The sequence below is a fragment of the Haematobia irritans genome, chromosome 3 (genome assembly GCF_050003625.1).
Source record: "Haematobia irritans isolate KBUSLIRL chromosome 3, ASM5000362v1, whole genome shotgun sequence".
NCBI lineage: Eukaryota > Metazoa > Arthropoda > Insecta > Diptera > Muscidae > Haematobia > Haematobia irritans.
Genome location: NC_134399.1, coordinates 137,375,344 through 137,388,095, shown reverse-complemented (window position 1 = coordinate 137,388,095; position 12,752 = coordinate 137,375,344). Strand labels below are relative to the sequence as shown.

Here is a 12,752-nt window from a genome sequence, read left to right as displayed (position 1 = left end):
CTCGTCGCTGGTAAATTTAAAGGCGACAAAAAGCGACGATGTTGGCGATAAAAAGCGACAGCAGGATTACCGATTTTCTTCGATAGCAGAATATATCGACGAACGGAATACCAATTAGTGGCGACTGACGAAAAGCGACGGCGAGGGCGACTTCAGGAATAAGGGTGATTGTATTAAAAATTTGAGTTCCAAACATATAATTATTACACCCAAACATATGAAAAACAGTCTTTTTCGTTCGTGTAGACAGACGGACATGGTTAGATCGATTCAGGGGCCGGCCCTGAGGGGTATCGTAAATTTTTGTTAAAGATTTTTTGTTTTCGTAATAAAACGTATATTTTTATTCCAAAAGAACTATCAATTTCACTTACATCTAGCACTGTTATCTGGCTTCATGTCTTAAATAAGATAGATTTCAAGGGTTGGTAGTAAAAATGTAACATGCCGAACATCTTTTCGAAACCTTGAGAACATTTTTGGAATATATGTAAAAGTACATTATTATTTCCGTTTCCAAAAGTAGTATGTATTTCAGAAAAAAAGTGGTCAAAAGTCAATAAACCACGTTGATATGATAATAGAGAAACCCAGCAAAAAAATTTGGAAGTTGTTCTAAAGGCACATCTTCCAAAAATGTCCTCCCAAAGATGTTCTTTATTTTAACTACACAGACGGAACAACTTGTTTTTGTTATTCTTGATCATCTCACTCAGAGACCTTCTAACAATGTCCATCTGTTCGTCCGTCCATCGGTCTGTAAACACATTTTTGTAATCAAAGTCTATGTCGCAGTTTTAGTTTAATCGACTTCAAATTTGGCACAAGTATGTGTTTTGGGTCAGAACGTAACCCTATTAATGTTTGAAATAAGATTTAGATATAGCTCCCATATATATAATTTTTTTTTCGATATATGTTACACTCATATCTTTGCTGTTCGGAACATGGCGAAATAGTTATGAAATATTAAACTATACTGGTCGAAAGAGTTCTTTTTAATACATCCTAATATCACACATTTGGTAGTCTTCAAACAATTGCAGATATATACAAGTATGCTCCCGTCTAAGATTGTTTTTTTTTTTTTTTTGTCTTTTGAAGAACCAATTCAACCAAGACGCACGCCAGTTTTATTTTTAGCAAGCACGTGAGTTTTTCTTTGTTTTGAATTTGTTCAAGAAATGGTTTGTTGTTAGTGCTACTAATATTTATAAATTATAAAGAATAATAAATAAACGCAGATTCATTGATAAACAATTATCGATTGATATTAATAATTAGAAGAACAATTTCACATATGTTGATATATACACCGAAAAAATGTATTTTAGATAAAAAAATGACAAAATTTTAAGACACATGTTATACACTGCATTAAAAACAATTATCCTTAAAAGTGTGTAAATATGAAGTGTGGTTATAAGGATGATAGACGGAGAATTTGACAAAATATGCAGGTTAGACGACAAGAATGCGACTTCTCTAAAGCAAATATATTTTCAGGAAACAACCCAATTTTAAATTAAGGTTTTATAAAATTTGAATTAGGTTTCATATCTCATTTATCGAATTTTTCATTTCCTCTAAAGATATAGTATATTACCAAAACTAGTCACGAATAGAATAAAAAGTGTTTTCTGGTGTTATAAACCAAACATGCAATATCGTCAAATTAAGCATTTGCCTAATTTGGAAGCTTTTTTATTTATCTTTAATGCACGGACGAAAAAGAATGTTTGGAACTCAAATTTTTTGACACAATATTTTTAAGTGCAAGCATATAATGTTCATAAACTAGCATAACATGTTTGGGACATACACTCAAAAAAATTTGAACTCTCTATTTCACTAAAGCCAATTTAACTTTATTTTAGTTCATGGAATTATTATGTTTGGAGAAAGTTTCCTTTACTCTAATAATTTTTTGTGTATGTTCGTTAAATTAACTAAAAGCGAGGAAAAAACTATACTCAAATGGAGCATAAAGATTAACTAAATTCTTGTCTTCCACCAAATAGTTCAGAATTTTCTTAAATTTGCAAATTTTACCAAAAATGCGACCATCATGAACTTCGTATGTCACTAAAGACATTCTTGCAATTTTGAAGTCCAAGTTTTTCCTTCAAACTACAAAATGTTCTTTAACAAGTACAAAAACTTAGTTATGTCTAATAAATTTTCTTGCATTTGTCGAAAAATATTTACTTATTTTTATGACATCGGCGTGATGCCAACGTTTGTAATACTGTTTAGTTAAAATTTTCTACAAATATTCAAAATTTTCTAAAATTAACCGAAAGTTTTCTTCCTGGTGGGTTCACTATTTTTTCAGTGTATATGTATATGTTAGAACATATTATGTTTGAAAAAAAGAATAAAAATTGTTTTCTGGTGTTATAAACCAAAGATGCAATATCGTCAAATTAAGCATTTGCCTAATTTAGAAGCTTTTTATTTATCTTTAATGCACGGACGAAAAAGAATGTTTGGAACTCAAAGTTTTTGACACAACATTTTTAAGTGCAAGCAAATAATGTTTATGAACATTATACATGTTTGGGACATATATGTTAATATGTTAGAACATATTATGTTTGGGACATAAAATGTTTGTATATATAATATGCTTAGATGCAAACATATGTTAATTTGGAAATAGCCTTTAAACAAATATGTGTTTAGAAAGAGAGACCTAGAAAGTATGCTGCAAGTAAAATAATGGAGGTAACCAATTGGCGCCTTAAAATATATATCCACACAAAGAAAATTTCATTAAAATTTTTTACTACGTGTGTATGCCCTAAGGTGAAACATAATATGTTTGAACAATACAAACAATATTTTGTTTCGACCAATCCTGAGAATATATATGCTTGAAGTAAAATGTGTTTGGGGTATATGTTACAGAAGTGATTTTTTTTTGAGGGTGTGGAAAGATTTAAAAGCTCAGTTTAATTAAAGCAAAAATAATACATTACATACATTAATGCTTAAACGGAAGGATACAAATTTCAAAGATGAGTTTATCAAATTTAATCTGATTACATACATTAATGCTTAAACGGAAGGATACAAATTTCAAAGATGAGTTTATCAAATTTAATCTGATATTAATTAAGTTGTATCTATTTTATAGAAATTTGTTCTTAATATTGTGTAATTTTTTCATTTGGAAATTTTGGTTGTATAATCTTGCGTATAATGTCAACGTTTTTTAATATATTTTAGAAGCTATATGTATTTTTATATTTATAATTTAAACAGAAAACCATGAATTATCACGATCTATTTAATTTCGAAGCAAAATTTCATTACCTTTTTATTTATCTCGACTTATGACATTCCCTGTTGTAATGTAAACCCATTTCCATAGAATATGATCAAGAAAAATACTGTAAAATACTGTTTTAGTATTTTAATTTATTTACATACCGTTATTTCTATCATAGAAAAAAAATAATGTCTTTACTAGGGAATAATTCAAAATATATGCACTTCTATTTAAGTTTTTGTTTTATTATTTTATGACAAGATTTTTACAATATGTTTGGAAAATATACGAACGAAGACGAATGTATGTAAACGTGATTCGGTGAAACTGTAATATTTGCACTGGGCTCATAAAATTTTTTTCTAACTATTTATTGATATATAAGAAGCTCAAATATAACTTAAAATGCGTCATAAGGTAAAACGATTACATTAAATTAACAGTGTGTATTAAATAATCTTAAGTTAAATTAAATTTAAATGATGTAATGTACTTGATGTACTTTAAACTGAAATATATAAGTTGTATAAATTAATTGATTGTAATTATCCTAAAATAAATTAAATTCTAATAAATTGGGTAACATTACACTAAATTCATTAATTATAATACTCATTCGACACATGTCAGTGTGAAATTGGTAATAATTCTTGTAGACGAATTTAAATTAATTCAACTAAATCAAAAAACTCAACTTTATTATTATATTTTAAACCTAATATTAATTATCAATTTAATTTAATTTAAAGGAGAGTTTCAAATCAAACAAAAATATTACGTATAATGAACTTCTTCGGTGATGGCGTATTTAACTAAGTTTATCTGATGCTTGTCCGCTTGTTAGCAATTTTATAAGTTTACACCACATCAAAAAAATCACAAACTCATAGTTTCTACGTTGTTTGTTAAAGACATACGTATCGCACAAAGGTCCATCTTTATAAATGATGATACTTAGGATTTCTTCTCGTTCCACCTCTCTTATTATCTAAAATATTAGAAAAATAAATATAAATATTTATAAATGTATACACGCAAAAAAAAAATATTATTTCCTTTCAAACGAAATCGTAGACCAGCGATTTTTTATTGATTCAAGAAATTTTTTAATTGAAACATAAAATCAATCACAAAAATTATATGTTAGTATCGATTAATTTTTTAATTGGATCAATTAATTGTTTAATTAACTTTCATTATATTTATTTATCATTTCTGTGATTGAAGACATTTCAATTAAAAATTAATTGAATCAATTAATTTTGTGATTGAATACAAAAAAAATTTTTTTGTGTGTATAGAAATGTGGACATCTTTTACAGGATGTAAAAATAGTTGAATTTTATGGTATATCTTCCCACATATTTTCTCACTTCCACGTGGTTTTTTAGTTATTAATAAATTTTCTTTAGTTACATTTCGTCCAGACGGAGAAACAAACAGCAGATCATGAAATTTATAATCCAACATACTATCCACTGGACCATGTAACAGGTTGGCTGACAAGTCCCCGGTCTGACCCATAGATGGCGTCGCTAGTATTAAATGCATATTATTTTTATTCGTGTCAAAATTTGACGTTTGCAAGTCAATTAGTTTGTGAAGCAACTTTTGTTATTGTGAAAAAAATGGAAAAAAAGGAATTTCGTGTTTTGATAAAATACTGTTTTCTGAAGGGGAAAAAATACGGTGGAAGCAAAAACTTGGCTTGATAATGAGTTTCCGACTCTGCCCCAGGGAAATCAACAATAATTGATTGGTATGCAAAATTCAAGCATGGTGAAATGAGCACGGAGGACGGTGAACGCAGTGGACGCCAGAAAGAGGTGGCTACCCACGAAAACATCAAAAAAATCCACAAAATGATTTTGAATGACCGTAAAATGAAGTTGATCGAGATAACAGAGGCCTTAAAGATATCAAAGGAACGTGTTGGTCATATCATTCATCAATATTTGGATATGCGGAAGCTCTGTGCAAAATGGGTACCGCGCGAGCTCACATTTGACCAAAAACAACAACGTGTTGATGATTCTGAGCGGTGTTTGCAGCTGTTTGCTCGTAATACAACCGGGTTTTTCCGTCGATATGTGACAATGGATGAAACATGGCTCCATCACTACACTCCTGAGTCCAATCGACAGTCGGCTGAGTGGACAGCGACCGGTGAACCGTCTCCGAAGGGTGGAAAGACTCAAAAGTCCGCTGGCAAAGTAACGGCCTCTGTTTTTTTGGATGCGCATGGATTAATTTTGTCGATTATCTTGAGAAGGGAGAAACCATTAACAGTGACTATTATATGGCGTTATTGGAGCGTTTGAAGGTCGAAATCGCGGCAAAACGGCCCCATGTGAAGAAGAAAAAAGTGTTGTTCCACCAAGACAACGCACCGTGCCACAAGTCATTGAGAACGATGGCAAATATTCATGAATTGGGCTTCGAATTGCTCCCCACCCACCGTATCCTCCAGATCTGGCCCCAGCGACTTTTTCTTGTTCTCAGACCTCAAAAGGATGCTCGCAATGAGTAGGTGATCGCCGAAACTGAGGCCTATTTTGAGGCAAAACCGAAGAAGTACTACCAAAATGGTATCAACAAATTGGAAGGTCGTTATAATCGTTGTATCGCTCTTGAAGGGAACTATGTTGAATAATAAAAACGAATTTTGCCAACCTGTTAAATCATATTGTCATCGACAAGCAAGACATGCGTCAAGTATTTCCATTTATACACCAGATTGTTTGGCACACGTCGATTTAAAGAAACATTATTTAAGGTAAACAAACCACGTTAGTTGGTCCCTTTTTTACTAACGATGTATTAAATACAACTTTTGGAAACGGAAATATATAAATAGTGTAATTTTTTATTTTATTTATTTATTTCAGTCTTTAGAACAAAAATTTCTTACAGACTATGATGAATACATATATAATCTTATAAATTATGTTTTAACTAAATTTAGTAGCGAAATATAATTTGAAATCATTTTTCGAAATGCTTAACTCTATGTTTTTCCCAAATTTCTTTTGAAATTTTAAGTGAATAGAAATTATGTAAAAAAACACACGCGTCAGCGGACTGTGGGAAGCATAGTTCACACGGTGTAGAGGAATTTCAAATATATCATTTTAGATATATTCCAAAAATTTTCACAAGATGTCGAAGGAATATTCGGAATTCAGGAATTTTATTACCAAACCTCAAAATGTATTTTATTTAAGAACTCTGAAAGAACGGTGCTTGACATAATCGAAATGAATTGCGATTTAGGATTAAAGATTTTTTTTATCGCAAAAATAATAATTTTGTATTTTTTTCTGGTAATAAAAGTTTGAACTTTTCGAGGAAATTAAAAAAAAAAACTGTAGCAAAGGAACAACTTTGGCGACATTCGTTTTCCAAACTTTTTTTTAAATTTATATGGTATCTTTATATTTTCCTTTTTCAATTCCTACTTTTTGTTTCCAGTGTAATTATATGACATTATTTTATTACTTTTATCTGTCATTTTCTACGGCTGCTGTTCTAATTTAGGGCCAGTTTTATGAGAAAAGTATAGAAATGTCTAAGATTTCCTATCATAATTACAAAAATAATAAACCCTAAGCCTTTTGTTACCATGTTTGCTTAGCATTTTATCAAATAAAAATTTTCTCTTTATATATACGCCTGATTTTTGTCTTAATTTCAGTCAGTTTAGTGGTGGCATTGAAAATGGCCTGTTGCCATTCGTTGAGAATCGATTAAATATTAAGTGTTTCGATAATTAAAATAATGTTGGCTATTTAAATATTAATAAAATCATTACAAAACAGAAAGTGTTACAAATTTTGTTTCGGATAAATCAATATGGAATAATACAAACATCTCACAAAGCACAATTAAACAACTCGCACATCTTCAAAAGATTTAAACGTTTTCAAACAATGAGACTGGTATGATGTACCAAACATACTTGATATGGATCGATATTTAATCAATGGGAAAAAGCAGTAAAATTTATAAATATTTTTTTCTCTTAATTGAAAAATTTTTAAGATAAGCAATTATTGATAGTTTCTTGGGTGAACAAAGCTTCACATTTCGCAAAAAAAAATTCAATAAATTTTATCACAAACGAAATTTTAAATTGTGATAACGATTTCAATTAAAAAAAATTGTTGGGCTTGAAAACAATTCATTAATTTCTCATAATTTGAAAATGCTACATAAGAACTGCATCCCAGATCCATATGAAAAAAAATTACTATTGTAAGGTTTTTATCGTTACAATAGCTAAAACTTGATTATTTATGATTTTCTCAGGTTTTTTTTTGAATCTGTGAACAGTTTTTCATAGATCTTTGTGATATTTGAATGACGAATAGAATAATCCCCAATTTCGAAGAATATAGCCTTTGACCAATAAACTTTTATCTCATTGTTTAACAAACATATATATATTTTTAAAGATGGCAATTAAATCAGGTAAGTGATCCCAAGGAATAAGCGAAAATTTACATCATGGTTTTAATGTATAGGCTGACACGAAGTATTACCAATTAAAAAATTCATTTTCAGTAAACACAAAAAAATATTTTTTGTCTTCAATCACGAAATTAATTGATCCAATTAATTTTTAATTGAAATATCTTCAATCACAGAAATGATAGTATCAATTAAAAAATTAATTGATCCAATTAAAAAAATTAATTGATATTAATTCTTGTGATTGATTTTTGTTTCGATTAAAATTTTTTGAATCAATTAAAGTTTTAATTGAATATTTTTACAAACTCAATTAAGACTTTAATTAGAAAAATGATCGTGAAAATTTTTTCTGTGTACATGTATTTGGTGTAGCACATGATGTTTTTTGCACACAAGGACGAATTCTATTGAATTTGGAAAAAGAAATCGGATCAAATTTAATTTAAATTTAATTTAATTTAATTCCATAAAACCATAATGCCTTCATTTCTTAACAGATCTTACTCAAATTTAGCACAAAATAATCTTCTGTAATATCGACCAAATCTGCAAAACTTCATCTAAATCGGTTGAGATATAACCATAGCTCCCCGATTTTTATGAAATTTGAAAAACAGAATGTTTTAAAGTCATAAATTAATAAATTTATAATGCCGGTATTAACAGGTTGGCTGAGAAGTCCCCGGTCTAACAAAGAAAAACACATTTTTTTTGTCAAAATTCGTTTTTATACCCACCACCATAGGATGGATGGATGGATGGATTAACTTTGTCATTCCGTTTGTAACACATCGAAATATTGCTCTAAGACCCCATAAAGTATATATATTCTGGGTCGCGGTGAAATTCTGAGTCGATCTGAGCATGTCCGTCCGTCCGTCTGTTGAAATCACGCTAACTTCCGAACGAAACAAGCTATCGACTTGAAACTTGGCACAAGTAGTTGTTATTGATGTAGGTCGGATGGTATTGCAAATGGGCCATATCGGTCCACTTTTACGTATAGCCCCCATATAAACGGACCCCAAAATTTGGCTTGCGAGGCCTCTAAGAGAAGCAAATTTCATCCGATCCGGCTGAAATTTGGTACATGGTGTAAGTATATGGTCTCTAACAACCATGCAAAAATTGGTCGACATCGGTCCATAATTATATATAGCCCCCATATAAACCGATCCCCCGATTTGGCTTGCGAGGCCCCTAAGAGAAGCAAATTTCATCCGATCCGGCTGAAATTTGGTACATGGTGTCAGTGTATGGTCTCTAACAACCATGCAAAAATTGGTCCACATCGGTCCATAATTATATATAGCCCCCATATAAACCGATCCCCCGATTTGGCTTGCGAGGCCTCTAAGAGAAGGAAATTTCATCCGATCCGGCTGAAATTTGGTACATGGTGTTAGTATATGGTCTCTAACAACCATGCAAAAATTGGTCGACATCGGTCCATAATTATATATAGCCCCCATATAAACCGATCCCCCGATTTGGCTTGCGAGGCCGCTAAGAGAAGCAAATTTCATCCGATCCGGCTGAAATTTTGTACGTGATGTTAGTATATGGTCTATAACAACCATGCACATCGGTTCATAATTATATATAACCCCCATATAAACCGATCACCAGATTTGACCTCCGGAACCTATTGGAAGACCAAACTCAAACTCCCATGCAAAAATTGGTCCATATCGGTCCATAATTATATATAGGCCCCATATAAACCGATCCCCAGATTTGACCTCCAGAGCCCCTTGGAAGAGCAAAATTCTTGCCGTTTGGTACGTGATGTTAGTATATGGTATCCAACAACCATGCATGAATTGGTTCCTATCAGTCCATAATTATATATAGCTCCCATATAAACCGATCCCCAGATTTGACCTCCGGTGCCTTTTGGAGAAGCAAAATTCATCCGATCTGCTTGAAATTTGGTACGTGGTGGTAGTATATGATATTTAACAACCATGCCAAAAGTGGTCCATATCAGTCCATAATCGTACATAGCCCCATATAAGCCGATCCCGAGATTTGGTTTTGGAACCTCTTGGAGGAGCAAATTTCATCCGAGTGAGTTGAAATTTGGTACATTGTGCTAGTATATGGTCGTTAACAACCATGCCTAACTAGGTCCATATCGGTCTATAGTTATATATGGCCCTCAGATAAATCGATCCCCAATCACACAAAAATTGGTCCATATCAAGTTCATAATTGTATATAGCCCCCATATAAGCGACCCCCATATTTCAATTCTTGCTCTCTACATACAAAAAGTCCATATCGATTCGTAATTATTTGTAGACTTAACTATACATAACTTTATTGTCTAATATATACCATGTATGGACTAAATCACAGTCTTTCGTAGAAGTTTCTACGCAATCCATGGTGGTGGGTACATAAGATTCGGCCTGGCCGAACTTGCGGCCGTATGTACTTGTTATTATTCAACATAGTTCCCTTCAAGAGCGATACAACGACTATACACCCAGAAAAAAGTGACCCCTTCTTTAAGTTAAAATTAACACATTGTGAAGAAAGTTGAACTTCGTATAGCGCCAAAGACATTTTTATTTGTTTGAACGATATGATTTTCGTAGAAATTAGGTGGAATACATTCCATATATTAGTTAACATATATAATTATACATAATTATGTACAACTATACTACAGAATGAACAAATTTAACTGAATTGAATTCATATATAGAATGATTTTATTGAACTTTTTTTATTCATTTGGACAAATCTTACATATTTGTGGTAAACTTTCTACTTCAAATTTAGAACTGCTTACCTTCGTTTTTAAATACAATTTTATGTATTTATATAAGCAATTTTTTCTTCAATAAAAGACATGTTTTATTAATATATTAAATATATTTATTTAGAATCAACAGCATCGACTGACCTTGAAATATTAAAACACATTTTCTTTCTTCTAGTACCTTTCACTTTGAAAAAGTTGCTGCCTAGCAATTGTGTCCACCTTTTACAATTTCAATACCTACAAATATTAACAAAAAAATCCTAAACCAATTTTTCACAAAAGGTTAGCGTCACTGAATATTACCTGATAATTGAAGATTCCAAAATTAAGTTGATTGAAGGGGTTGTTATACTGAAAAACGAACATTTTTCTCACTCTCAATTTAAACTAACAAATATTTTATATATTTTATTTGTTTTTTATTATATTAATTTACTATATTATTTTTAACAATCTCTCAGTATACCATAACACGCGATTCCAACTAAAAAAACAACCATCGATTACAGGTAGATAAATGAAATGTAGAAAATTTTCCTATATTCTAACCAGTGTGTTTCCTTAAGTTTTGAAAGGATTGAATACTTCTTAGTACGAATGAACTAAAATAGTTTTCTATGCCAAGTGTTATTCATATGTATGATAAGCTTTCTATAGTAAAGGAAGTCAGAATTATCATTTTATAAGAAATCTTACTAAATTTGAGGAAACTTGGTTTTAGTTCGGTTTTTGTTTTTTTTTTTACGAATGCTTTGTTATCAGTGAATAAAATTTCCTTCGGTTTTGCCTCAAAATAGACCTCAGTTTCGGCGGTCACCTCTTCATTGCAGCCAAATTTTTTCCCTGCGAGCATCCTTTTGAGGTCTGAGAACAAGGAAAAGTCGCTGGGGGCCAGATCTGGAGAATACGGTGGGTGGGGAAGCAATTCGAAGCCCAATTCATGAATTTTTGTCATCGTTCTCAATGACTTGTGGCACGGTGCGTTGTCTTGGTGGAACAACACTTTTTTCTTCTTCATATGGGGCCGTTTTGCCGCGATTTCGACCTTCAAACGCTCCAATAACGCCATATAATAGTCACTGTTGATGGTTTTTCCCTTCTAAAGGTAATCGATAAAAATTATTCCATGCGCATCCCAAAAAACAGAGGCCATTACTTTGCCAGCGGACTTTTGAGTCTTTCCACGCTTCGGAGACGGTTCACCGGTCGCTGTCCACTCAGCCGACTGTCGATTGGACTCAGGAGTGTAGTGATGGAGTCATGTTTCATCCATTGTCACATATCGATGGAAAAACTCGGGTGTATTACGAGTTAACAGCTGCAAACACCGCTCAGAATCATCAACACGTTGTTGTTTTTGGTCAAATGTGAGCACAGAGCTTCCGCATATCCAAATATTGATGAATGATATGACCAACACGTTCCTTTGATATCTTTAAAGCCTCTGCTATCTCGATCAACTTCATTTTACGGTCATTCAAAATCATTTTGTGGATTTTTTTGATGTTTTCGTCGGTAACCACCTCTTTCGGGCGTCCACTGCGTTCACCGTCCTCCGTGCTCATTTCACCACGCTTGAATTTTACATACCAATCAATTATTGTTGATTTCCCTGGGGCAGAGTCCGGAAACTCATTATGAAGCCAAGTTTTTGCTTGCACCGTATTTTTTCCCCTTCAGAAAACAGTATTTTATCAAAACACGAAATTCCTTGTTTTCCATTTTTTTCACAATAACAAAAGTTGCTTCACAAAAGACGCTCTATCTCACAAAATAATTGACTTACAGACGTCAAATTTTGACACGAATCATTTGAAGGTTGGTACTATATAAAAATAATATGCATTTAATACTAGCGACTAGAGGTGTGCACGTGAGTAATAGTTTACTCACGCTCACGCACACTCACGACAGAAAAATCATACTCACGCACACTCACGCACGATATTTTTTGGTAGGACTCACGCTCACGCACACTCACGAAAAGAAAATTTATATTCACGCACACTCACGCACGAAAACGTCGTGACTCACAAAAAATACCGTGACTCACGAAAAATACCGTGAATCACGAAAAATATCGTGACTCACGAATAATTTCATAATTAATTTACCTTACCGAAGTGTCTGAAAACATGAGCATTATTAAAATCGAGAGTGTTATTAAACTCTTAACATCTCAGGTGTCACTAGAATTGTAATTGAATTTAACTCTTAAGCGTTTTATGTTCG

General features: G+C 32.0%; 1 protein-coding gene across 3 annotated transcripts in view; it reads left to right on the top strand.

The window, feature by feature from the left end:
- LOC142228041 (synaptic vesicle glycoprotein 2B-like) overlaps positions 1 to 12,752 on the top strand; it is a 72,206-nt gene that overhangs the window by 48,381 nt on the left and 11,073 nt on the right. The window contains exons 1-2 of one of the 3 annotated variants that reach the window (XM_075298323.1): positions 6,961 to 7,212; positions 7,607 to 7,744. The exons of 1 other annotated variant lie outside the window; for it this stretch is intronic. In XM_075298323.1, coding sequence (XP_075154438.1) covers positions 7,729 to 7,744 — 16 coding nt within the window. In that variant the 5' untranslated portion in view covers positions 6,961 to 7,212; positions 7,607 to 7,728. Of the gene's footprint in view, positions 1 to 6,960; positions 7,213 to 7,582; positions 7,745 to 12,752 lie in introns of those variants that run through there. One more of the 3 variants, XM_075298322.1, reaches the window with a different exon arrangement.